Consider the following 27,930-nt stretch of genomic DNA (forward strand, 5'->3'; position numbering starts at 1 on the left):
ATTGGAGATGTTTCTCATAGAGTTAGAACTCAGTCTTCAACTAGAAAGGCCAATGAAGAGACAAACATTGTCCTTCTCTCTCAAATGGAGCCTTAGAATGTCAAAGAAGCCCTTAGTGACCCCTCTTGGGTTAAAGCAATGGAGGATGAGCTTCTTGAGTTTGAGAAGAACCAAGTGTGGACTTTGGTTCCAAGGCCAAGTGGAAAGAAAGTGACCGGCACCAAGTGGATATTTCGGAACAAGTTGGGAAAAGATGGAAGCATTGCAAGAAACAAGGCAAGGCTAGTGGCACAAGGATATGACCAAGAAGAAGGAATAGACTTTGATGAATCCTTTGCCCCTGTTGCCCGAATGGAAGCTATAAGACTTCTCTTAGCTTATGCTGCATTTTGTGGTTTTAAATTATATCAAATAGATGTGAAGTGTGCATTCTTGAATGGTGTGATAGATAGAGAAGTGTATGTGGAGCAGGCACCTGGTTTTGAAAATAAAGAGCATTCTAACCATGTTTTCAAATTATCAAAAGCTCTCTATGGTTTAAGACAAGCTCTTAGAGTTTGGTATGAGAGACTTAGCTCTTTTTTTTTTTGAAAAATAATTTTTAAAGAGACACCACACACACAACTCTATTTATCAAGAATTCTAATGATTCTTTCATTTTAGTCCAAATATATATTGATGACATTATTTTTGGATCAGCCAATGAATCCCTTTGTTCTGAATTTAGAAAACTCATGACAAGTGAATTTGATATGAGTATGATGGGTGAACTTAATTTTTTCCTTAGGTTGCAAATTAAACAAACTGAAAATGGTATTTTCATTCATCAAGGAATGCCAAGGAATTAGTTAAAAAATTTGGTATAGAAAATGCGAAACCCATGGGAACTCCCATGCACCCTAATTCAAAATTAGATAAGGGAGAAACTGAGAAAGATGTAGATGAGACTAGGTATAGAGGAATGATTGGTTCTCTTATGTACTTAACTTCCTCTAGACCCGATATTGTGCAAAGTGTTGGATTGTGTTCAAGGTTCCAATCCAAACCAAAAGAGTCACATTTTTCTGTAGTTAAAAGGATCATTAGATATGTTCATGGCACATCCAACTTTGGTCTTTGGTATCCTAAGATTGATGATTTTTCTGCAGTTGGTTATTATGATGCAGATTTTGCAGGTGATAGAGTTGATAGAAAGAGCACTTCTGGCTTTTGTTGCTTCCTTGGAAAGTCCTTAAATGTTTGGTCAAGTAAGAAGAAACCAACAGTGGCTTTATCCACTGCAGAGGCTGAGTATATAGCTACTTCTTCTTGTTGTTCTCAACTTATGTGGTTAAAAACACAGCTCACTGATTATAAGTTAAATGCTGAAAATATTCCCCTACTGTGTGATAATATGAGTGCAATTAATATTTCTAAAAATCTAGTTTTGCACTCAAGAACTAAACATATTGAAGTGAAATTTCACTCAATAAGAGAACATGTTCAAAAAGGGGATATTAGCATTCAATTTGTTAAATCAGAAGAGCAATTGGCAGATATTTTCACTAAACCATTGCCTGAGGACAGATTCTGCATGCTTAGGACTAGTCTTGGAATTTTCAGTTATGATTCAATTTTTGAAAATTGCTAATGTGTTTGCTGGAGCATTTTGTCTCATAAATAGGCATGAGACAATGCTAGGCAGGTGATGAACATTACCTTCAATCAGCGTGGTCTAGGCTTGCTTCAAGTGAAAGTTGATCTGGGCCAACCTCAAAAATTCAGATCATGGGTGGTCCTATATGTTTCCTTAAATTCAACCATCTTTGAGTCCAAATATGAATGTTACATTTTTTTGTTTGGTTAATTTTTGTTGGGTTGAGTGTTTAATTTTTTTTGAAAGGGTTTCATTTAATATTTTCTGGTCCAAAAGATTTTCAGATTTGATTTAATTTTTCAAAAGGGGTTTTCAAAATTTAAAATTAATTTTTAGTTTTAGTTTAAAATCAAATAAAATCTTTCTTTTATGAGGTCATGTCTTTTCAAGTCTTTTCAAAAAGATGATGCAGTTGCATGGTTTGTGAAAAACTTCCTTTGGGTATGGTTACCAATACTCCCTCTCTTCCCTCCATAACTTCTCCTCCTTCGATTTCTTCCCACTCACTTTACTGCCTCTCTTCCCTCAAAAGCCTGTTTATCCCTTATTGGTCAAATAATTTTATGCCAACATGATATATCATGAAGGCACTGCTCACTCATATGTAAATGGCTGAGACATAGTTTTAAACAATGAAGTATACTGATGTTGGGCCTTGTGCTTACACGTCAGTTAAGTGGGATGATGGTGTTGGTATTTCCTACAATGATGCATTGGCTCACATCTGTGAACATGTTTCTTTAATTGATGGCATCACACCCACTCATAAAGCCCTGGGATATGAGCGTGCTCAGTTGCATCAAATGGTCAACCACATTATACTTCCTCAAAGTGGTTCATATCAAAGGGTTTTCTACACTGATACTCTTGTTTTATATGCACTTCTCACCAAAACTGAAATTTCATTTGCATATTTGATGGTTAGATACATGTTTGACTCTGTTAGGAGTGAAAAAGACAAAGCACTTCCTTATGCCATGTTTCTAACTTGCATATTTGAGTATTTTGGTGTTGACTTGACCAATGAGGATTATCAAAATAGACATTCATATCTAAAGGGAGGTGGTGCAGTGAAACAGCAAAAAGGACCTACTCAATCTAAAAGAGTGGTTCTAGATGATGATGATGAAGAGTTCATTCCCGATGAATCTCCTCCTCCTTCCACCGAGGGTACTTCCATCTCTACTGGTCAAAAATCTACTTTGCTGAATGTAGTCAAAGATGTTGTTCAGGAGTTCGTTTCCCAATCCAATCACATGATTGCTATGAGCAAAGAGCAAAGGAAATTAGCAAGCAAACATGAAAATTTCCTAAGGAAATCAAGGGATAGAGTGGCAGTTTTTATGACATTCATTGATAACCTTCAAAAGGATGAAGATCCAGCCACTTAAGTTTATTTTACTTCATTTGATGGACTGTGCACTGACTCTTTCTTGCAGGATTTACAGTTGATGCTTTTGTTGGTCTTACCTCTTATACACCCTTGATGACAAAAGGGGGAGTAATAGGTTGCTTGCATTCTGAATTGCATTTGAATTGATTGATTTTGACTGCTGCTGAATGGACTATATTGACATAACAATTGAAACTTGCTGTTATATGTGTTGCTGATTATGTAGTATCCCTCAGTCAAGTTACATGTTGTAAATTTCTTTTTGTACGTTTAATGTAAACAGGAAATAAAAGGAAAGAGCATAAATCCAGCGGGAGCTAATCTTGAAAAGGAAAGGGGAGCAACACTAAAGCAAAAAACATCAATCAAAGGGAAGTTTTCTAACTTAACTGAAATTTCAATCCCTTTTGGTTATTGTTTAAATATGTTTATCATCAAGGGGGAGATTGTTGAGTTAAGAAATTAACTAACTTAATTAGTGATGACAAACATTATTTTTGGGCAAAATAAATAATTAGTGTTGATTAATTATAATTGCATATTACTAATTATTTATTGTTGCAGACCAAAATTTAATTTTATAGCCCAAATAGAATGAAAAGCAAATAGCAAGGATGGTGGGCTGAAAGTAAAAAAAATAGAAGCCCAAGGAAAAGTAAAGAAAGAAGTCAGATGGGCCAAACGGGTTGCTTAATGGATATCCGATCCAAACCCAACTCAATTTCAAATCCCTCCAATTTGGTCTTACTACCAAAGCAACGTTCTTCTCTCATCTGTCTTAGGCTTGGTTTGGTAAAGCTTTTCGAAGATGTGCTTGAGCTTTTTAAAAGCATAAGCACTTCATTTTGTGTTTGGTAAATAAAAAAGATCATGTGCTTGTGCTTGCAGCCTTTAAAAGACCGGGATACTTTTGAAAGCACCTAAGATAGAGCTTTTCAAAGTTGGCTTGTGCTTTTCAAAATTTAAAAGTCTAATATAACCTCATATGTTAACTAATTTTCAAATTTAATACTTGCATTTATGTCTATTATAGTATTTTTAAATTTTAAAAGCTATTTTACCAAATACAGTTGTTGTTACTTGTGTTTATTAAAAGCAATTTTAAATTTGATTTACCAAACATAAATGCCACAACTTTTAAAAAGCCATCTTTTAAAAGTTAGCTTTTATAAGATACTTTTGAAAAGTAAAAGCTTTACCAAACTAAGCCTTAGTCGAATCACAAAACTCAAAAAAGTGAGAAAGAGAAAGAGAAAGCTTCTTCCCTAAGATGATCATCAAAGAAGCAAGAAAGAGAAAGTTCAAGCTTGAAACGCAGAAGTCTAATCAGCAAATACAAACTAAATCAAGCTTAGGTTAAAGGTAACCCATTTTCTTTTACATGCAACACACTTTCTTCTCTTCATCTTCAACTCTCAGCCACTCCATTTTAAGCTATATGGAAAAGAGGGTTTATGTTTCTCTCTGTTGTAAATCCATGATCTCAAGCATGTCTTGGGGACCAAGTTGGTTTTCAAGGGTTCTGATTCGTTTTACCATTGGAAGACTTTTGTGGTTGCTATTTTATGGCTTTCGGTCAAAATGGAGATGTCAAAAGCAAAGTTTCTACTCTGATGTTTAATGAGAAAAAATGAGTTTGTGGGTTGGTGAAGCTCAAGACTCAAGAAGTTGACCTAGAGTGAGCAACCAAGGAACATGCAAGGAGTTAAAAAGAAGCTTTTTGCTCATTCATAACCAAGGAGAGAAAACTAAAGTTTGAAAGTTGTGTTCTGCAAAGAAGTTCCTCTACTTGGATAATGCTTTCTTTCAAAGAAGCATTCGGCCAATACTGAAGAACTGTATCTGAGGTTTGCAAATCTGGTTTTGCACATAGCAAAGAAGCTGCTAATGAAGTCAATCTCCTTCATGTTTTACAGATTGTGATGTACTTTTTTATGTTTATCTTTCTATAATTTCTTGTGAGAAAAGGCATTGTGAGAAAGCTCAAGTAAAAGTCATGAGTGGAAAAAGATTGAGTGATACACTTGAGAGAAAAGCCTAGAGTTATTTTCTGATTTCTTTAGGTATGTCTATGTCTTTTATCTTGTATCTGTAAGGTATCCATTTCTTAGTCGGGTTAGCACTAAGAGTGAATAGTTAGGTATTAGCATAGCCAATGTCAAGTTAGGTTAGAACTTGAGTGTGAAAGGATTGGGTCAATCCTGTAAAATTGGTATATGTACTTTTAACTATAGTGGAAATTCCTCCATTGTTGTGGAGGAGACTGGACGTAGGTTGCATAGCACAAGGCAACCGAACCAGGATACATGCTGGTGTTAGCTTTTCTCTTCTCTGTTGTGTTCTGTTTTCTAATATTAATGAGACAAAAATAAATTGTCTCATAAATTTCCGCTGCTGAATACAAACAGAATCAAAATTGAAAGTTTATTTTAAAAGGTCATAACAGCAACTTAAAAGGAAGGCATAGATTCAACCCCACTTCTTTAAACCTACTACAACCTTCAGAAACCATAAAAGTGAGTAAAAATTTAAATAATATATTATTAAATTTAAAGACGGACTAAAAACTAAAATTTAAAAAACAAATAATATTTTTGGTATTAAAACTAAAAAAATATGTATTTTACAAGGACCGAAAAAACTAAAGAGAAGAACTAACATAAAAACTTTTTAAATTTTATTAGATTAATACCTTTTAATTATATTCATCTGGTTCATAGTGCGTGCACGCAGAAACCGTGGAATCAGAAAAGAAAGTAAGGTGGACCACAAACACATAAATGAATGTCCTCGACGTTCATTATCACAGTTCACAGTTCATCACTTTCTCGAACGAATTAATGGCGACGCGAGTGGGAGTTAGCATAACCGCCGCAATGATCTCAGTTCAGTTCTTGGAGGTGGGATTGAACACTCTGGTGAAATCCGCCAATACCAATGGAATGAGCAACTATGTCTTCATTCTTTACTCCAACCTTCTCGCACTCTTCTTCCTTCTCCCGTCCACTTTCTTCTTTTACAGAAATGCCCCTCCTCCTCCTCCTATCCCCACCTCTGTCCTCTCTAGAATTTTACTCCTTAGTTGTCTCAGGTATATATTTGGACTTACGGAGTATATTAAATTGCTCTTTCGTGTTTCGACTAAGTACTAATTTCGTCTTTAACGTTTTCGATGCAGTACTACAGTGCAGACCCTGATGTACACCGGTATTGGATACAGTTCTCCTACTCTGGCCTCTGCCATGGTGGATCTTATCCCTGCTTTCACTTTCATTATTGCCATTTTCTCCAGGTTTCAATTCTCGCCACTAATCACAATTTTTGTGTTTTTTTTTTTTGTTGCTGTCATTTAAATCTTGTAACTTATCTTTGCTAATTGCTTGAGTTAAACGAAAATATAGTATTGAAACAATTGAAGTAGTTTTATTTGCATAGCTTAGTTCAGTTCAGTTCGGTGGCAGAGAAAAAAACTCGTTTGAACTAGACGGTTTAATTTATGTATTGAGCACACAAATAATGCTTAATAATTATTAGTGTAACGGGCTTATTAACCTACTCTTTTATTTATTAAATGTATATAAGAATAATAAAATGTGAAATTAGTTAAAATAGTATTCAAATATTATAAAGAACAAAATCCATTTTATGGATATTAAAAAAAAAACTATGCATTAAACTTCTCCCAATTCTTATTATAATTGTAAAAACTTAAAGATTTACTTAATTTTAGATTATTGTAGACTGCACTCGATCATCATGTCATATTTTTTTAAGTACTTGATGAGTGATGAGACCTCTAAACACACTCATGCCTTTACTTCTAAGCAACTACAACCACCATCGATCGATAACTTGTAAAATTGATTTGAGATTGTAGATGACTCTCTTGGTCAACTAATTTCATTATTTTATGATTGAATTCCCTGTTTATTTTTTCCTTAATATATACATATTTAATTTAATCATTACATGAGAAGAAATTAAAGAAAAGAAATTTGGACTTAATAATTAACATAACGATGTGGGCTTGCAAGCAGGATGGAAAATCTGAATATGAAACGACATAGCAGCTATGCAAAAATTATTGGGACAGTGGTTTCCATTGCAGGGGCATTAATCGTTACCTTATATAAAGGGATGCCAATAACATTAAGTGGTACTAGTGGTTCCTTGCCAAATAAAATTGGAACTAATTATCTCTCAGCAGAAGCAAACTCAAACTGGATTCTTGGTGGTTTTCTTCTTGCAACTGCTAGCTTTTGCCTTTCAATCTTGTTTGTTGTTCAGGTAACTAAGCAAGTTGCTATCATCTAATTATATTATCCTATTTAAATGGTGGACGTGAAAGTCAATGATGATGACTCGTCTGGTGCAATTTGCAATTATATAACACTAGCTCATGTTACTATTACTAATTGAAGAAGTTTTCGTGGAAAACAGAAATTCTTAAAGTCAGTAGTTTTTAGCAATTTTGACCAGCATTTAGCTAGTATAAAAACTAAATTATTTTCAACAAATAATTTTACTACTTCATGTGTGCAAACTATGTAGCAACAAATTATATTAACTTACGTGTACAAACTCAGATAAATATAGGTACAAACTATTAGGAGTGACAATGGATAGAGTAAGATAGGGTTTGGATCCAACAATAACTCTACCCGCAGGTTGAGAATATCTCCACTCTAACCGTACCCGTTTTTAATCCTCAGGTTACCAAAAAAATGCAACATTATTATATTGCAATCCCTACAAACTATATATTTCTTGTGTGCAAATTTTTGTAAATATAAATATAAATTATTGATAGTCAGGTGCTGATTCTAAACAATAATATTTATTGGCTATATAGGCATTACTGTATAGAAAATATACAAAATTTATGTTTTAAATATATTTATTATACATCTATTAGAGTAAAATATTTAGAAACTTTTACTAATAATAATCTTTGCCTTTATGACACATATTAGCTAAATTCTTTAGTTAAATCTAAATTATACGGGTTTAATTGTGATTTATTCACAACATGTAAATTTGTTTTTTCTAAATGTTGAACTAGTACATCATCACTAGATCAATGTATCTAAGTACAAATGATATATTATGTACTTGTGTTTAGATTTATTGATCTAATTAAGAATGCATTCAATTTTTTAGGATGGCAGATAGATAAAAACAAATTAATAAGATAAACCAAAGTTACATGGATGCTCAATCTTCAAGAATGTACATATGCAGTGTCTAAATTTTGCAATCTGTGAATTTTAGTCACTTTATCAAACTTTATGCCAATCCAACCATTAGATAATTATTTAGGCGTTTTATAAGTTTTAGGATGAACCAATGCACATGCACTAGATTCTGTATTATGTGTCGGGAGATTTCTCCCTTTTTCTTAAAGTATACAAAGATAGCTAGCTAATTGGCTGGACTAATTAAGAATATATGACAGAAATTTAAACGAAAAGTTAAAAACTATATATAAAAAATTAAAATTCGAGAATCTTACTAAACCACGCTTTGAAAATTTGAAAACTAAAGAACAATAAAGTTCGCATTATATTATAGGATAAATAGAAAACTGCCCTTGTGAATGGCTGTGTTTGCAGTACTTTAGAATAAGTATTATTTTATTTGGCTTTAATTTTGCAGACATGGATTATCAAGGATTATCCTGAAGAATTTGTAGTAACAACGACAGCTTGCGGTTTTGTTGTAGTCCTCTCCGCCATAGTAGCCTTGTTTGCAGAGCATAATAAAAAAGCTTGGATACTTAAGCCTGATATGGAATTGGTATCCATATTTTATTCGGTAAGTACAAATTGAAAGCTATATCATTGAAAAAAAGTTTAGGGGGATATTTGTAAATACTTTTAAGAAACTATGTATATATATTAGATTATATAATGGTTGGTTTATAGGCAATTTTTGTGGTATCAATACGAAGCGTGGTGACAACATGGGCATGCCGTAAGAAAGGGCCAGTGTATGTAGCCATGTTCAATCCTTTAGCAATGGTCGTTGCTATTGCTATGGGTATAACATTTCTTGGTGACACTCTTTATCTTGGAAGGTATATACTCTCTCTCTTAATTTTTAGTTACGACTATATATATATAAATCATCTTGAACAGTGAATTTATTACTTAATTAATTAATTACTTAATTAATTAATTACTTCTATATATTTTGTGCAGCGTGATTGGTGCTGTTGCAATAGCTATAGGATTCTATTCTGTGATGTGGGCAATGGCTCAAGAGGAAAATATGGTAGTAAAAAACAATGAATTTGTTCCATCTTCAACAGCACCTCTGTTGCCCAAAAAGAACACGGATTGTACATAAATATTCTTCAATTTATATTTGTAATAATTCTCACACGTTTTTTTCTATATATATTAGGAATACTGTTTTCTATAAGATCATTTGTGAATAAGCATATATTTCTTTATTATTAATTGCATCGTGAAATTTATATTAGATGAGTTTTATATCTCATTTACTCGTAAAAGAATGTATGATATACAGATATAGAAACGATATTACAGTGATACTAGACTTTTATCCGAAATTACGTTACGGGAATATAAATCTTTTAAAATTATATCAATTTTATTCTGATATTATAAATTATAGGACAAAAGATTTTATAGAATCAAACTACTTTTACAAAAAGATCGTAGGGGACAAAAGTTTCCGTCGGCTAAGAAAATTATGATTTCTGTAGATAAAAAATTAAATTATAAGATTTTTAGTTATTATTTTTATTTGAAAGAATTTGATTTATTACTAACAATTAATTTTAATATTCGTTATCTAAAATTTGAAACGATTTAATTTGTATACTTTGACTTAGGTGTTAAGTTTGTTATACAAATACAAATAATTAATTTTTATGCTTGTTATTTAAAAATAATATTTTTTCTCTATGTATATAAAAATATAATTAGCTATTAGCATAAAAAAATTATATTGATATTTATAAAATTAACTTAAAATTAATTTTTTTAAATAATTGAATCTTGATTTAACTTTTAATCATAATATTAATATTCTCTCTAAATTATATTTAATAAATATTTGAAAGAAGAGAAATGAAAATATTTTTTAGAAAAATAAGTAATAAAATTTAAAACTAAATGAGAAAAAACTAAAAAAATATTTATATAACAATAATATTTTTTATTTGAATTATATTATTTTTTAATTTTATTTTTTATAGAACAAAAAGATAGAAAAAATAGAGAATGAGAGAAAAGAGAGAGAAAGATAAAGATGAAGACTGAGAGAGGGAGTTTGTTAATTTTAAAAGAAAAAATTTTATTTTAATTATAATAAAATATATCGGGTGACATATTTTGATTTGTCAAATTATTAATATAAAATATAAATTATATATAGAGTGGGAAGAGTAGAGAGAAATAGAAAAAAAAAGAGAGAGTCTTCGGCCGGCCTCGGTCCCTTCGTGGCGGCGGTTCATCCAAAATCTCAACCGAGTTGTCATCACCGATTCGACCATTGGAAGGATAATCAATTTCGAGGGCAGTCATGTCGAATATGTTTACTTTGATGTTAGAAGTTCCGTTGTACTCAAACCACAACACATGACCATTCTCCAAAGTGTAAAATGTAGCAAACTCTTTCCAACCCTTTTCAAACAAAATCTCACCGTCACGATTAGTCCAATCTATTCTCCATTCAGTGCCATCTGGAGGCTGGAGTTTCACTGGATTTGGCATTTCACCACCATATTTCCTACGGAACTTGTTTGGTATTTTCTGCAATGCCAATGAAACTGTTGTTGGTAACCATACTTAGTAAAACTCACAATCATAACACAAAATTGGCCAGATAAACAAAAATTGGTTCGACTCACTCTATTTGTATCACTCAACCTCTTAACAACCTTCTAAGAATTAGGCGTCAACGCGGATCGGATTGGATCCAATCTCGGCAATTTTTAAGTTTGGATCCGATCCGCACAAAATATCAATAAAATTTATTTTTTCTATTCTTTTAAATATGTTTACTCTTAAAAAAATATTAAACATACTTTTCTTAAATAATAAATTAAAATAATATAACATATATGATAATTATTAATTGAAATAAAACATAAAAAGAATATTTATTTATTTATTTCTTTAATTTTGCGGATAGACGGATATGCGGATACCAACACAAAATCCGCAATCCGATCCGATTAGTGTGCGGATCCGATCCGAAAGTCTTGCGGATCGGATCCATATCCGCAATTTTCGGATCGGATTCGGATAAACACCGCGGATATGCGGATCGGATCCGATCCATAGACACCCCTACACATTTTTGTTGTAAAATTAGTAGGGGGAAGAAAGAACTCTTTAATTTTGAAGAGAAAGATTTGATTTTAATTGTAATATAACGAGGGAGTGACATATGGCACATTTTGGTTGTAAAATTAGTACGGAGAAATGTAGAACTCTTTAATTTTAACGGGAAATATTTGATTTCAATTACAATGAAAAAGTGACATGTGACACATTTTGATTGTAAAATTAGTAATATACTAATATATAATAGATTTTTCCCAAAAGTTTAAGCCGATAGAAGATGTCCATGAATGATTATATTTTTAACACATTTTTAATGATTAAACTTTAGATTTTAAATCATAAAAACGTTATTACTATGTCATATCAATATCTTTGTCATCATCATTATTATCATAAAATAATTTTTTTGGTACAAAATTTAATAAAAAAAATTTTATTTTAATCTAGAAGCAAACACAATTTTACAATAAGAATATATATATAATTATTATTAAAATAATTATAAAATATACTCCATTTTAAAAAAAAATAATTAGATATTGGTCTCTCTAACTTTTGTTTTTTTACACTTTTTTTTCTTTTTTCCTTTTAATTTCAGATTCAGATAAGAGAAGTATGTCTGTTAAGGTTTTTCATCCAATTTCAATCATCGCCATTCTCTCATCCTCTTCCTCTATTGTATCTCTCATTCGCCAATTCTCACCGCCGCAACATGCCTCAGATAACGCCGCAACCTGCTTTCGTCGCTGCGCAACCTGCTTTCGCCGCCGCCGTTTAAGACGCTGCCTCAACGCTTAGAGGTTAGTTAGTCATTATGCCTTTTCAATTTATGGATGCCTTTTCTCTTCCTCTCCCTCTGTCGTCTCTCTCGTCCGCCCATCTTCGCAGCACAACTGTATTAGCTAAAAATGGATGTGCATGTTGGTTTTGATATGTTCTGTCCTTGTCTTGTTGATTGCATGAATTGTGGGAAGTGAGGGACCTACATTTAGAGTTTTTTCCGCCCCTTCACTCTCTTGGATTTGATTTGCAATGATTTTGTAGGAACCGAAGTGCCACAAATCTGTATGGTTATGCTGCGGAGGAAGCTCTTGGGCAAGATGGGATTGAGCTGATTGTTGACTCAGGGATTTCGCCTTGGCTGATGATACTGTAGGGATAGAGTTCCTCTCCGCCGTTGAATCCAATGCGCCACAGTTTCGCGTTGCCTTCTGACACCGTAAGCTCGAAAAAAGATTAAGAATTATGTGATTTGTGGTGTTAGAGGTTCTGCTTCAAACGAAATCTAGCTCCTTTTGATGTTGAATTTCAGTATTCTTAATTGTTGTTCTTTTTAACTGTGACTGTGAATGAACTATATACTTTGCATTATTCACTATCACTCTGTAAATTCTGATTCTGAGACAATTTTTGACTTTGTACAATATATCTTAGATTCTTAGTTGACTTGGGCGTGCTTTGTGTTAATTTTTCCCTAATTAATGTGCAGTACAATTGTTATGTGGTGTGGTTGTGTGCAAAGAACAAATGATTGTGCTTTTTTAAATGGAAAATACAATTGATGTGAATCTTTATGTCAATAATTAAAATTGTTCATCCATTCAGAGGCTCTAATCTGTGGTGGTTTAAGTTGTGGAGGTCCTACTCTTTTCATGCTGCATTTTCTGAATGCTACTTGAAAATGTTTTGCAAAATGCGAAATAGAGAAGAAAATGAGAAAAGGGCACTACAGAATTAAGCATATATTCTGAGTTGTTTGCTCATGCTCATGTCTTTTCAAGGTGATTGTTGTGGTCAGAAAATTCTGTTTTTGTTAGTGATTTTCTTAGTCTAGAGACTTAAGAGAGATTTGCTGTCATGGACAAATGAATTCCTTGGTTGTACTAACATTCATATGATCGGTCCTCTTCAACCCTTTGGTGGCTATTGCAAATGCTGCTTAGTTTTAGAATTTGTACTTAATTAGAGTGTGTTTGGAAATTTTAATGAGATGGAATTGAATTGAATTCTAGAAAGAATTGATATGCAATTCAATTCTCACCCACTTCTTAAATTTGGAATAAAAAGAATTAAATGGAAAAGGAATGGTTAAAATATATGTAATGTTACCTCGTACAGAGGGAAGGGAGAAAAGAAAAGAGAAATGGAAATATTTGAAAAATCAAATTATGTTAGGATTAGTTTAGATATTTTAACTTTAAATTCAAATTTCATTAGGTTGGATTTGTGATTTATCTTGGGCTTGAAGATGAGAATTAAAATTCTCAAAAGAGTTTGAATTCATGTAATTTTTATGTTTTAAAAGCAAGAAAAAGAATTTATTTCTCAAGAAAATTCTAATTTTATGCTTTCTAAACACATTTTTAATCTTTATCCTTACTTACACCAAAAAAAATTCTTTATCCTTATTTCATCCCGTATTAACAAGTTCCTTCATAAACAATTATTAGAATATCAATCCAATTTCCAATCAAATTCAACGAAAATATCATTAGCCTTAACAATTCTGTAAGAAAAAACTTGGGGCACCGTAATTATGATAAATTGATTAAATTCCTTTCCTAAGAGTTTAATTCACGATTGTATTGAAGTGGCAATCCACTATCTAAACAAGTGTAACTCAATTATGATAATAACACTGTTGCCTCATTCCCCAACCGACGGTAAATCATACATACATATACAAAGTATGTCAAAATTTCGTATGTTTTGGTCGAAAGCTCCCCTACAGTTGCTAAGGTTTGGAAATCATTTTCAGCAACATGGTAATGGCATTCAATTTCAATAGTTTGAAACGGGGAAATGTCTTGGTGAAAGCTTATAAAAGCAAGAGAACCAATAGCGCGCATAAAGAATAAATCCGTTTTTAAACATGAAATTATGCCTAGTGGATTTCCATCTCATATCATACTGTAATAGTCATCTTCATCACTCATCCCCATGAAACACAATATGGCTAATACAAACACGAAGAAAGATAAACGCTCCATTGCAAAGGGTCCCCAACCAATAACACCAGAATGCTTTAGAATACTTGGAATGGCAATGCTTCCAATAGTTGATGATGGTTATCAGTAGCTAAGAGAAGGGATGGGGTTGAATTTTAGCCCCCTTTTTTTTGCTTGTAGCACTTGCTAGCCTTTGAAATGACTTATGGAGACTTTTTACTTTTTGTCTCGTACCTAGCCATGAGACTTTTTCTTTTTATCTCGTAACCAGGCAAGAGATATTTTCTAGTTTTATCTCCTATGCAGTAGAAACAGAAATGGAGTAGAAGAGAGAGAGAAAATCACACCACGAAGTATCCTGGTTCAGTTGCCAAGTGCAATGCAGCCTACATCCAGTCTCCACCACAACAATGATGGAATTTCACTATAATAATCATGATTACATACACCAATTCTCCCTAGGAACTATCCTTCCTATCCGGGATAAGTCCAGAATCTAATCCCTAATCCTGAACTTGACTTGGTCACCTACCAAGCTTTCAATTGCTAAGTGGTAACCCAACTTGCAAGGAAATTTCCACAGAATCATGAAACACAACACAGATGTACAAAGGATCTCTAAGGACATCTATGGCTTTTTCCTTTAATTTTGTATACTCTATCTTTTTCTGCTCTATGGCTTTTTCATACAAACCTCACTATTTGCCTTTTTTTCATGAGACTCAAGACAGACAAAACAAAACATAAAATTACAAAACAGAAAATATTGAAGGAGAAGAACGTCTATTAGCTGGGGTAGCTATAGGAACACTGTGCTTTCACTATTTTCCTTGCTTCAAGTCCTAGCTGTTCTCCCTTATTTATAGAAGGGAAAGCCTCCAAGGTTGAAACTCTTGAACCGAGCTAATCTTCTTCTTCTTCAAGCAAAAACTGGTTCGGCCAGAGAGAGAGGAGAGGAAACCGTATGTTAAACCCAACATGCAATTACCTCTGCATCTTCCCTTGTCACCAATCTTCATGAATCCGGGCCTTCTATCTTGACTTGCACTCCAAGAAGGATTCCTAGCCCTTGATGAGTTCTTGATGATGACAGCTCCATCTGCTCTAACTTCTGCTTCTTCCTCCACGTAGCTACAGTAGCTACCTCTTGTGGTGGTTGATCAAAAGTAGAGACAAGCCATGCTTCCAAGGATCTTCTTCCTCTGACCAAAGTGGATCTCTTCCATTTTCGGGTATGGAAGGCTTGAGATTACTTCACCACATCTTACCTTTTGTGGTAAAGATCTCAGCCACACCATACTTCAGATTTTCTTTTTCTTGATGCCATCATCACAATGGTCTTGATACTAGCTTCTTCTTCTTTTTTTTTGATAACTTGCCTTAGCTTCCATTTTTTATGGATGTGACCGAGAGTTTGAGAGAGAAGATAGAGAGTAGAAAGAAAAGCATTCAATGGATTTGAACAAAGAAATCAAAATGAATTAATTCCTACTTTCCTTTTACTTAGTAGCGTGTAGTATTAATGATGCCATCAAATCAATTGCATTTTCTCTCTCATATTTCCAATGTCTGCATTAACTCCACTTAACAAAAATTTGAATTCCACAAAATGAAAGATGTGGTATCCGTGGAAGCATGCAACCTTTTTTTTTTCAATTTTGGACCAAGCTTTGTTGGTCTTACTTCAAGGAAACAATTGGGTTGGCTTAAAGATTTTTAGGCCCAATAATGCATAACAATAATTCAGCCAGTGTATTAAACATTTTTGCATAAGGCTGAATTTTATGTTTCCATTGGGCTTGCTATTTTTCAGCCCAAAGCATATTCTACAAGTAACAAAATTATTAATTAGCAAATATGTATTAAAATTCAAATTAATAATTTTGTAATTAATTATATTAATAATGTTTGATCATCATCAATTTAATTTGGAGTTTTCCAAACTCATCAATCTCCTCCTTGATGACAAACATTATTAAAAAATTGAAATGAAAAGAAATTAGAGATTAGAGTACTCCCTTTGAAGATTAGAATTCCTCTCCCTTTCCAAATGTTACATAGCTCCCTTTTAATACATACCATTTTATCAAGAGAAGCTTTACCTGTAACTTTTAGAATCAAGCTTAAAGCCATAATGTATTCAATATATGAAATATTTGAAATGTTGAACAGCTTGATTTATGAGCAGAAGTAGAGTGATAAACAAAACTAATTTGTTATCATATAAATGATTTTCTGCTCAATACAAACATAAAAATTCTGAGTACTGAGTACATTTCAATTAAAAACTCATCAATTGATAATCCCAAAAAATTTTGCTACCTAATCATTTGATCAAAAGGAAAATTTTTCAGCAATCAGAGCAAAAACATAATCATTCAACATTGCAGAAAATTGTCAATCCAACAGAGCATTCATTCAACATATCAGACCACAATGGAATTATCAAAACATAAATAAGTTCCAAAAAGAAAACATATCAACTTATTAGATCATTAATCATAAATTAGATCATTAATCATAAAGCATGACCATTGGAATATAGAATGTATGCACAGGGGTGATCATGAATCAAAATGATTTCAGCCCCTGTTATTTTTCAAATTTTCAGCTCTTCCTCCCCCTTTTGTCATCAATGGGAAACTTGTAAAAATCGAAGACAATGGTATGCAAACAAATATAACTAGAACCAGAATATTCAAGAGTTTAACAAAATAACAGTGGTCCAGAATATCTAACAGCATACAAAATACCAAAACATAACTAGAGTTCAATAAGTGACAAATAGATCAATTATCAGACAGGTTATACTCAGAGCCAGATACATCATCCTCATTTGCAGCCCCCGTTTCTTGTTCAAGATTCTGAATCATCAGATTCACTCTTTCTTTGCATTTGGTCCAGGCTTTTTCATTCTCATATGCTTGCTTTCGAGCAGCTTTGTAGGATTGTACCATCATTTTTGACATATTAGAGAATTCAGTGAGAACCTCTTTGATGGATTCTGCAACCTTGGCTAGCTCGTTAGGACGACTCTCAAGATCACTTTCAGATGGTTCAGACGGCATGGAGCATTTTCCTTTGGTACCTTTTACGGAACCAGTAGCGCCTCCTCCTTTGATCATGGAAACTTTATTTTCTACATCCTCATTAGTTAAATCAACATTAAAATATTCAAAGATGCATGTAAGAAAGATTCCATAAGGAAGATTAGCCTTTTTGTCACTTCTAACACATTTCCACATGTGTCTCACCATTAAATATGCAAAAGAGATAGGAGAAGAAGTGATAATAGCAAAAAGCACTAAAGTATCAGAAACGGTTACTCTGTGATATGAGCTACTTTGAGGCATCAGAATATGGTTGATGATTCGGTGCAGCAGTGCTCTTTCAGGAGCAAGAGCCTTGTGGGTCAGAACTGTGCCATCCAGACCGGAGAAGTTCTCACATATTTGGTTCATAGCTATCTGATAAGTAACCCCAACCTACGAATCCCATTTTCCCGTCATATAAGCAGCTGCTCCTTCATCGACATATCCCAAGGTAGCACTGATTGTTTCTCTGTTCAGGGACATGTGAACCCGCTTGACATATAAATGAATAGCGCCATCAACAAACCTCATGTTCGCTTAGAACTCACGAACTAGGGCAGGATACACAGGTTTCTGAATGCTGAACAGGGGAGTCCATTTCAGATTTTCAAAGAGTGTAACAAAGTTGATTCCTTTTGTAGCAAGTGATTCCAAGTTCACTAAGTGGGTCGCACATAAGTAACGCTTCTTCATGACTTCATTATGGAACTCATATGAAGCACATGAGTTAAATCTTCCTAGATCAAAGTGTGAGTGACCTTTGTTGTACTTATCTTTGAAATCAAGTGATTCCAAATTCGGTGGTTTCCTGGTGTTACGAAGAATGTAAACTTTTGCATGCTGTGCACTGCGCCCACCAGCCTGAGGAGTAGCTTTCTTTGGTGGTGAATGAGGTAGAGAAGTTTGGGACTCATCTTCTTCGTCGAACACTGGTTCCTTTTCCTTTCCTTTCTTTCGAGATGACTGTCTTGGCTGAATAACTTTCTTTTTCATAGATTCCGTTGAGTAGGAGGATGGTGATGAGGAGGACGTAGAGTGGATGTGAATATGAGTATGTGTTTGAGGGGTAGGAGAAAATAGAGGATTTTTGGAGAAAGGGGTTCGATTACTTTTTTTTGGAGCAACCTTCTTTTTCATGTTATGAAAATGGAGAAGGGAGAGGGAAGATGAAAGAGTGACCGAATAGATTGGGGAGAGGTGGGAGGTTATGAGAGCATTTAATGCTGATTGAAGAGAGAGGGTAATGGGGGTAATGGACCATTAAGTGGCGCGGTTATTAATCAAAGAAAGATTTTAAAATTAAAACTGAAGGGTTAGCTCCTAGAATCAAGGGATGAGGGAGAAAAAGATTTTGATTTGGCAACAACTCTTTCCTAAAAGATTTGATATGACAACTTCCTAAAGGTGTGATTAAAAAATGAGGATCAAAAGGAAACAGGCCAAGGTTATGGATGGTCAATAGAAGATTTGTTTGGGCCCATGATCACTAAAAACAGAATGAATCTCCCCCTGTATCAATGCCAGTTTGTCACGTCTTCCAATTTGTCTCCTCCCTACCTACGAGACAAAATCACACAGAATCAGAAGATTCACAAATTATCAACAGATTTTAATTCTAACATTCCCAAACTGTTTCTCAAAGTATAGAATCTGTCTTCACACAAGGGTTTAGTAAAAATGTCTGCAAGTTGTTCTTCGGATTTTACAAATTGAATATCAGTAGTTTTCTTTTGCACATGTTCTCTAATAAAGTGATATCTCACTTCAATGTGTTTGGTTCTAGAGTGCAAAACAGGATTTTTGAAAATGTTTATTGCACTCATGTTGTCACAAAATAAGGGTATGCTATTGATTTTTAATTTGTAATCTTCCAACTGAGTTTTTAACCAAATTAATTATGAACAACAAGCAGAGGCAGAAATATATTCAGCTTCGGCTATGGATAGAGCAACTGTGGCTTGTTTCTTTCTTGACCACATGTTAAGTGAGCTTCCAAGGAAGCAACACATTCCGGAGGTGCTCTTTCTATCCACCCGATCTCCCGCATAATCTGCATCACAAAACCCTACTGCACCAAAATTATTAGGTCTAGGATATCACAAACTATAATCACAAGTTCCCTTAATGTATCTTGTGATTCTTTTTACGGCTGAAAGATGGGATTATTTAGGGTGAGATTGAAATCTTGAGCACATGCCCACAATTTGTACAATGCCGGTCTAGAGGAGGTAAGATACATGAGTGAACCTATCATTCCTCTATACTGAATTTCATCCACATCTCGGCCATCATCATCTTTATCAAGCTTAGTGTTTGGATGCATTGGTGTTCCTATTTGTTTGGAATTTTCTAGGCCAAATTTCTTGATTAACTCTTTCGCATATTTTCCTTAGTGAATGAAAATGCCACTAGGAGTTTGCTTAATTTGGAGATCAAGAAAGAATGTTAGTTCTCCCATTAAACTTATTTCAAACTCACTAGTCCTGTGTTTTCCAAACTCTTCACACAAGGATTCATTGGTCGATCCAAACACTATGTCATCCACATAAACTTGAACAAGAAGAATATCATCATTTGATACTTTTATAAATAAAGTTGTATCGGTGGTTCCCCTTTGAAATTGATTTTCCAACAAGAAAGCACTAAGCCTTTCATACCAAGCTCTTGGAGCTTGCCTTAGGCCATAAAGAGCCTTGGAAAGTTTAAAAACATGATTTGAAAATTCCTTTCTTTCAAAACCGGGGGATTGAGCCACAAATACTTCTCTATCTATAAACCCATTAAGGAAAGCACATTTGACATCCATTTGAAACATTTTAAACCCCTTGTGGGCAGCATAGCCAAGAAGCAACCTAATTGCTTCCATTCTTGCTACCGGGGTAAAATACTCATCAAAATCTATACTCTCTTCTTGATCGTAACCTTGGGCCACTAGTCTAGCCTTGTTACGAACAACACTTCCATCCTCACCCAATTTATTTTTAAAAATCCACTTAGTACCCATTACCTTTTTACCATTTGGATTAGGTACAAGTGTCCAAACCTCATTCTTTTCAGATTAAGCAAGCTCCTCTTCCATGGCTTTGACCTAAAAGTGGTCTTCAAGTGCTTGCTTCACATTGTGAGGCTCCATTTGGGATAAGAAAGCCACATTGCTTGGCTCGGCTTGCTTTTTGGATGAGGATCTTGTGGTTACTCCTTGGGAAGAGTCACCTATGATAAAATCATGAGGATAACCCCTCATAGACTTTCACTCTCTTGGTTTTTGGGGTAAGGTTGAGCTTTGATGAGCTTCAGTAGATTGTTCTGTTCCAGATTCTCTTACTGGCTCAAGAGACAAAACAGAAATGTCTCCTTCATCCTGATGAGATAAATTTGGGCGGACAGATTCTTCAATAGGGCAGATTTGGGATTTTCTTCACTTGCTTCCTTGTTGACAACATCTTCACAATCTGTATCATCTTCAATCACAGCACTGGGAATTGAATTAGTATCACAAAAAGAAACGTGTATGGATTCCTCTATGATTCTATGTTCTTTGAGGTAAATTCTATAAGCCTTGCTAGTGGTGGAGTATCCAACAAACATCCTTTCATAGGATTTTGGATCAAATCTACCAAGATTTTCTTTATTGTTAAGTACAAAGCATTTACATCCAAAAATATGGAAATACTTAAGATTAGGAGGGGTTCCTTTCCATAGCTCATAAGGGGTTTTCTTTAACCCTTTTCTAATAATAGTCCTATTCAAAATATAACAAGCTGTCTTTACAATTTCAGCCCATAGAAATTTTGGAACCTCATTTTCACATAGCATAGCCCTAGTCATTTCTTGAAGGTTTTTATTCCTTCTCTCAACCACCCCATTTTGTTGAGGGGTTCTAGGGCATGAAAAGTTATGAGCAATTACAAAATCATCACAGAATTTTTTAAAAATCTTGATTTTCAAATTCTTTTCCGTGATCACTTCTTAAGCGGGCTATTTTTAAATCTTTTTCATTTTGAATTCTTTTGCAAAGGGTTGAAAAGGCATTGAAAGCATCATTCTTATGAGCAAGAAAAAGTACCCATCCAAATCTAGAGTAATCATCCACCACCACCAAACCATAGTGTTTACCTCCCAAACTTTAAGTTCTTGTTGGACCAAAAAGATCAACGTGTAATATTTCTAATGGCCTCTTGGTTGAAATTCCATCTTTTGGTTTAAAAGAGGATTTTGTTTGCCTAATTGGCAAGCATCACAAGTAATATCCTTATCAAATTTAATATTTGGAATTCCTCTAACCAAGTTTTTCTTAACTAGCTTAGAAATTTGGTACATGATAGCATGACCCAATTTCTTATTCCAAAGCCATTTTTCAGATTCAAGAGAGGTAAAACATGTTACTTTTTGATCTTTTAAATCCTCAAGAGTCAAACCATACACATTATTGCACCTTTTAGCTTCAAATAAAATATCCCCAAATTTTTCACAAATAACTAAGCACACCAATTTTCTAAAAATAACTTCATATCCAAGATCACATAATTGGCTCACACTTAGTAAATTGTGTTTCAAACCATCAACAAGAAGAACATCATTTATAAAAGATGAGAAGCTTTTACCAACTTTTCCAATGGCCACTATTTTTCCTTTACCATCATCACCGAAAGTGACAAACCCTCCATCATACTCATCAAGCTTAATGAAGAAGGTTGCCTTTCCGGTCATATGCCTAGAGCATCCGCTGTCCATGTACCACATATTGTCCTTCCGCTTGGATGCTAGGCACACCTACAAAATGAGCTCAAGTGACCTTAGGTATCTAATCTTCTTGGATCCTTTCACGTTAAACCATCTTTTTTATCCCAAACCATTGTAGTCAAAAACAATTTTACAAACTTTGTTACCAATCATTCTTTCACCAAAGAAATATTGAATGGGAAAGTGGCCATTCCGGTTGCATAATCTACAAAATCTTTGAGTTGCTGTTTTGCTAAAGCTTGTTGGGTTTTGAAATATTGTATCATTAGAAGATGAGACCATGTTAACAAAAGAAGATTTCTCAACAGATTTTAAAGTTTTATGGAAACCCAAACCAACTTTATCATAAATAGGTTTTTGACTAGCCAAGATTTGATTTAAATTTTCAGAACTTTGAGTAAACTTGGCTAAGTCTTCTTTGAGCCTTTTGACCTCTTTAAGCAAATCTTTATTTTCTTTAAAACAATTTAGATATGCAACCACAAAATGATGCCTTTTACAACTTTTAAGTTGAGCTTTTAACTGCTTGTTTTCTTCAACAAGTTCAACAGTAGTTTCAGCCTCCCTTAATTTATCTTTGAGAAAACCATTTTCAGCTTTAAGAATAGTGATTTGTGATTCAAGATCTTGGTTATCAAGTAAGAAGCATCTAATTTTTTCAGAAAGATGATCAATCATGAGATGGAGGTCTTCAGTGTCACGGTTATGAAATACTACCTGTTCAACGTGATCTGCCATAAGGCACGGTTGAGACTTGGTGTCTGATTTTTCATCATCTTCAGAGTCATTTTCCAAGTCCTCCCAAGAAGCCATCAGTCCTTTCTTCTTTCCTTTCTTCGGCCTCTCCTCCTTCTTCAACTTAGAGCAATCAGATTTGAAATGCCCAGTCTCTTTGCAGTTGTAGCATATCTGATGAGCGGATAATTTATACGCTTTTTGACATTATTTTTAGGTAGTTTTTAGTAGGATATAGTTACTTTTAGGGATGTTTTCACTAGTTTTTATGGTAAATTTACATTTCTGGAATTTACTATGAGTTTGTGTGTTTTTCTGTGATTTCAGGTATTTTCTGGTTGAAATTGAGGGACCTGAGCAAGACTTTGATAAAAGCCTGACAAAGGACTGCTTATGCTGTTGGATTCTGACCTCCCTGCACTCAAAATAGATTTTCTAGAGCTACAGAACTCCAAATGGCGCGCTCTCAACGGCGTTGGAAAGTAGATATCCAGAGCTTTCCAGCAATATATAATAGTCTATACTTTATTCGTGATTAAATGACGTAAACTGGTGCTCAACACCAGTTCCATGCTGCATTCTGGAGTCAAACGCCAGAAATACATCACGAACCAGAGTTGAACGCCAAAAACACGTTACAACTTGGCGTTCAACTCCAAAAGAAGCCTCTGCACGTGTAAAGCTCAAGCTCAGCCCACGCACACACCAAGTGGGCCCCAGAAGTGGATTTCTGCATCAATTACTTACTTCTGTAAACCCTAGTAGCTAGTCTAGTATAAATAGGACATTTTACTATTGTACTAGGTGTCTCTGACCATTCGGTCTTTTTGACCACGTTACATCTTTGGTCTCAGTTTTATTCTATTATTCATCTTAGGAGGCTATTGATCTCTCATCATCATCCGTCCCTATGAACGCGTGCCTGACAACCACTTCCGTTCTACAAGCGAAAGCTAGAGTGTGTATCTCTTGGATTCCAAATGCACGACGCATGGTTGCCCTCGCCTGACAACCGAGCCTTCCATTCCGTGAGATCAGAGTCTTCGTGGTATAACCTAGAATTGATGGCGGCATTCATGAGAATCCGGAAAGTCTAAACCTTGTCTGTGGTATTCCGAGTAGGATTCCGGGATTGAATGACTGTGATGAGCTTCAAACTCGTGATTGTTGAGCGTGATGACAAACGCAAAAGAATCAATGGATTCTATTCCGACATGATCGAGAACCAACAGATGATTAGCCGTGCCGTGACAGAGCATTTGGACCTTTTTCACTGAGAGGATGGGATGTAGCCATTGACAACGTTGATGCCCTACATACAACTTGCCATGGAAAGGAGTAAGAAGGATTGGATGAAGGCAGTAGGAAAGCAGAGATTCAGAAGGAGCACAGCATCTTCATACGCCTATCTGAAATTCCCATCGATGATCTACATAAGTATTTCTATCTTTATTTTTAGTTTATTTATTATTATTATTCGAAAACTCCATAACCATTTATTATCCGCCTGACTGAGATTTACAAGATGACCATAGCTTGTTTCATACCAACAATCTCCGTGGGATCGACCCTTACTCACGTAAGGTGTGCTGAGTTATAAACGGGCATACCAAGTTGAATGCCATTATTAGAGATCACAATTTCGTGCACCAAGTTTTTGGCGCCGTTGCCGGGGATTGTTCGAGTTTGGACAACTGACGGTTCATCTTGTTGCTCAGATTAGGTAATTTTCTTTTTGTTTTATTTTCAAAAAAAAGTTTCAAAAAAATTTATCCCTATTTTCGAAAAAAATTATTTTAATTAAAAATAAATTATTCTATGGCTTCAGAATTTTTAAGAATGGATTCTAGAGTTTCATGAAGCATGTTGAATTCTAGCTAGCTATAAAGCCATATCCCAATCCTTTTGGAATGAGACTTCAACTAATCACCTCAATGCATGTAATGCCATCCTAAAGCTGGTTGGCTATTAAGCCATGTCCAACCCTTGGATTGGAGCTTTAGGCTAACATTGAAAGATTCCTGAAATTCTTCTTAAAAATTTTTGAATTTCTTATTTTCTTTTTCCTATATGTTTTTCGAAAAAAAATTCAAAAAAAATAATAATAAAATCATAAAAATAAAAAATATTTTTGTGTTTCTTGTTTGAGTCTTGTGTCATGTTTTAAGTTTGGTGTCAATTGCATATTCATATTGTTCTTGCATTTTTCGAAAAATTCATGCATTCATAGTGTTTTGATCTTGATAATTTCTTGTTTTGTGTTCTTTGTTGTTTTTCATATGCATTTGTGCATTCATAGTATTTAAGCATTGCAAATTTCTAAGTTTGGTGTCTTGCATGTTTTCTTTGCATCAAAAATTTTTCAAAAATATGTTCTTGATGTTCATCATGATCTTCAAAGTGTTCTTGGTGTTCATCTTGACATTCATAGTATTCTTGCATGCATCATGTGTTTTGATTCATAATTTTCATGTTGTGAGTCATTTTTTATGTTTTTCTCTCTCAAAATTTAAAAAAATATATTTTCCTTTTTTCTCTCAAAATTTCAAAAATTTGGGTTGACTTAATCAAAAAAATTTTAAAATTAGTTGTTTCTTGTAAGTCAAGTCAAATTTTCAATTTTTAAAAATCTTATCTTTTCAAAACTTTTTTCAAAAATTAAATCTTTTTCATTTTTCTTATTAATTTACGAAAATCCTTTAAAATATTTTTCAAAAATCTTTTTCTTAGTTTTATCTTTATTTTCGAAAATTATGCTAACAATTAATATGATTGATTCAAAAATTTGAAGTTTGTTACTTTCTTGTTAGAAAAGGTTCAATTTTTAAATTCTAGAATCTTATCTTTTAGTTTCTTGTTAGTAAAGTAATCAATTTTAATTTTAAATCATATCTTTTTATCTTATCTTTTTCAAAATTTCATCTTTTTCAAAAAAAATTTTATTTTAAAATATCTTTTCTAACTTCTTATCTTCTTATCTTTTCAAAGTTAATTTTCAAATCTTTTTCAACTAACTATTTGACTTTTTGTTTGTTTCTTATCTTTTTCAAAACCACCTAACTACTCTTCCCTCTCTAATTTTCGAAAATATCTCCCTCTTTTTCAAAAATTCTTTTTAATTAATTAATTGTTTTAAATTTTAATTTTAATTTTATTTCGTATCTTAATTTTCGAAAATTATTAACTCCTTTTCAAAATTATTTTCAAAAACTTCTGTCTCTCATCTTATTCTATTTATTTATTCATTTACTAACACTTCTCTTTATCTCAAAATCTCTGCCCCCTATCCTCACCCTTGTATTTGGATTCTCCTTTCTTTATTTCTTTCTTCTTCTACTAACATAAAGGAATCTCTATACTGTGACATAGAGGATTTCTCTTCCTTTTCTGCTCTCTTCTTTCTCATATGAGCAGGAACAAGGAAAAAGGCATTCTTGTTGAAGCTGATCCAGAACCTGAAAGGACTCTGAAGAGGAAACTAAGAGAAGCTAAATTACAACAATCCAGAGACAACCTTGCTGAAATTTTCAAACAAGAAAAGGAGATGGCAGCCGAACCCAACAAAAATAATGCAAGAAGGATGCTTGGTGATTATACTGCACCTACGTCCAAGTTTGATGGAAGAAGCATCTCAATTCTTGTCATTGGAGCAAACAATTTTGAGCTGAAACCTCAATTAGTTGCTCTAATGCAACAGAATTGCAAGTTTCATGGACTTCCATCAGAAGATCCCTACTAGTTCTTGACTGAGTTCTTGCAGATCTGTGAGACTGTTAAGACTAATGGAGTAGATCCTGAAGTCTACAGGCTCATGCTTTTTCCTTTTGTTGTAAGAGACAGAGCTAGAACATAGTTGGACTCTCAACCTAAAGATAGCCTGGACTCTTGGGATAAGCTGGTCACGGCCTTCTTGGCTAAGTTCTTTCCTCCTCAAAAGATGAGCAAGCTTAGAGTGGATGTTCAGACCTTCAAACAAAAAGATGGTGAATCCCTCTATGAAGCTTGGGAAAGATATAAGCAGATGACCAAAAGATGTCCTTCTGACATGTTTTCAGAATGGACCATGATAGATATATTCTATTATGGTCTATCTGAGTTCTCTAAGATGTCATTGGACTATTCTGCAGGTGGATCCATTCACCTAAAGAAAATGCCTGCAGAAGCTCAAGAACTTATTGACATAGTTACAAATAACCAGTTCATGTACACTTTTGAGAGAAATTTCGTGAATAATGGAACGCCTCAAAGAAAGGGAGTTCTTGAAATTGATGCTCTGAATGCCATATTGGCTTAGAACAAAATGTTGACTCAGTAAGTCAACATGATTTCTCAAAGTCTGAATGGATGGCAAAATGCATCTAACAGTACTAAAGAGGCATCTTCTGAAGTAGAAGCTTATGATCCTAAGAATCCTGCAATGGCAGAGGTAAATTACATGGGCGAACCTTATGAAAACACCTATAATTCATCATGGAGAAATCATCCAAATTTCTCATGGAAGGATCAACAAAAGCCCCAACAAGGCTTTAATAATGGTGGAAGAAATAGGCTTAGAAATATCAAGCCTTATGCATCATCTTCTCAGCAACAGACAAAAAATTCTGAGCAGAGTACTGATGATTGGATTTTTGACGGTTTAGAATTTCACTAATGAAATCTCGTTGTAAAGTATAGTTTCTAAACCAAACAATAATCCTTTCATACAAAAGTTGTTTGTCACTAGTACAAACCCCTAAAATTTATAAACCGAAGTATTCAAACCTCGGGTCGTTCTCCCTAGGAATTACAATAAAGTGTTTTGTTATTGGTTGTGAGTTATTTTGGGGTTTTGATAAGAGGCATGAAAGATAAATGGCAAGAAAGTAAACTAACAACTATAAAAGGCTCTTGGCAAGGTGTGAGAACTAGAAGTCCTATCCTAATTATCATTCTCAATTGTGATGAGAATTGTTCATTGCTACCACTTAGTTAACCCTTATTAAACAAAGGAAAGTCAAGTGGATGAATTGACTTGAGCCACAAGTCCTAGCCAACTCCCAAGGAAAGACTAGCTTTAGTGCACTTC

General features: G+C 34.0%; 1 protein-coding gene, 1 non-coding gene and 1 pseudogene across 2 annotated transcripts; 1 reads left to right on the forward strand and 2 right to left on the reverse strand.

Moving 5' to 3' along the window:
• The first annotated feature begins 5,742 nt into the window (after window positions 1–5,742).
• On the forward strand, window positions 5,743–9,512 carry LOC107488871 (WAT1-related protein At3g28050). The gene is made up of 6 exons (XM_016109648.3): window positions 5,743–6,120; window positions 6,208–6,321; window positions 7,067–7,316; window positions 8,685–8,843; window positions 8,954–9,105; window positions 9,230–9,512. Exons 1-6 carry the CDS (start codon window positions 5,810–5,812, stop codon window positions 9,375–9,377), a joined length of 1,134 nt encoding a protein of 377 aa, XP_015965134.1. The 5' UTR covers window positions 5,743–5,809; the 3' UTR covers window positions 9,378–9,512.
• Window positions 9,513–14,162: 4,650 nt separating this feature from the next.
• The window catches only part of LOC107488851 (vacuolar protein sorting-associated protein 55 homolog), a 24,106-nt pseudogene continuing 10,338 nt past the window's right edge, over window positions 14,163–27,930 (reverse strand).
• LOC127748052 (small nucleolar RNA R71) lies at window positions 26,809–26,912 on the reverse strand. The gene has a single exon (XR_008009995.1). It is a non-coding gene; the product is annotated as a small nucleolar RNA R71 (small nucleolar RNA).

The sequence above is a fragment of the Arachis duranensis genome, chromosome 5 (assembly GCF_000817695.3).
Source record: "Arachis duranensis cultivar V14167 chromosome 5, aradu.V14167.gnm2.J7QH, whole genome shotgun sequence".
NCBI lineage: Eukaryota > Viridiplantae > Streptophyta > Magnoliopsida > Fabales > Fabaceae > Arachis > Arachis duranensis.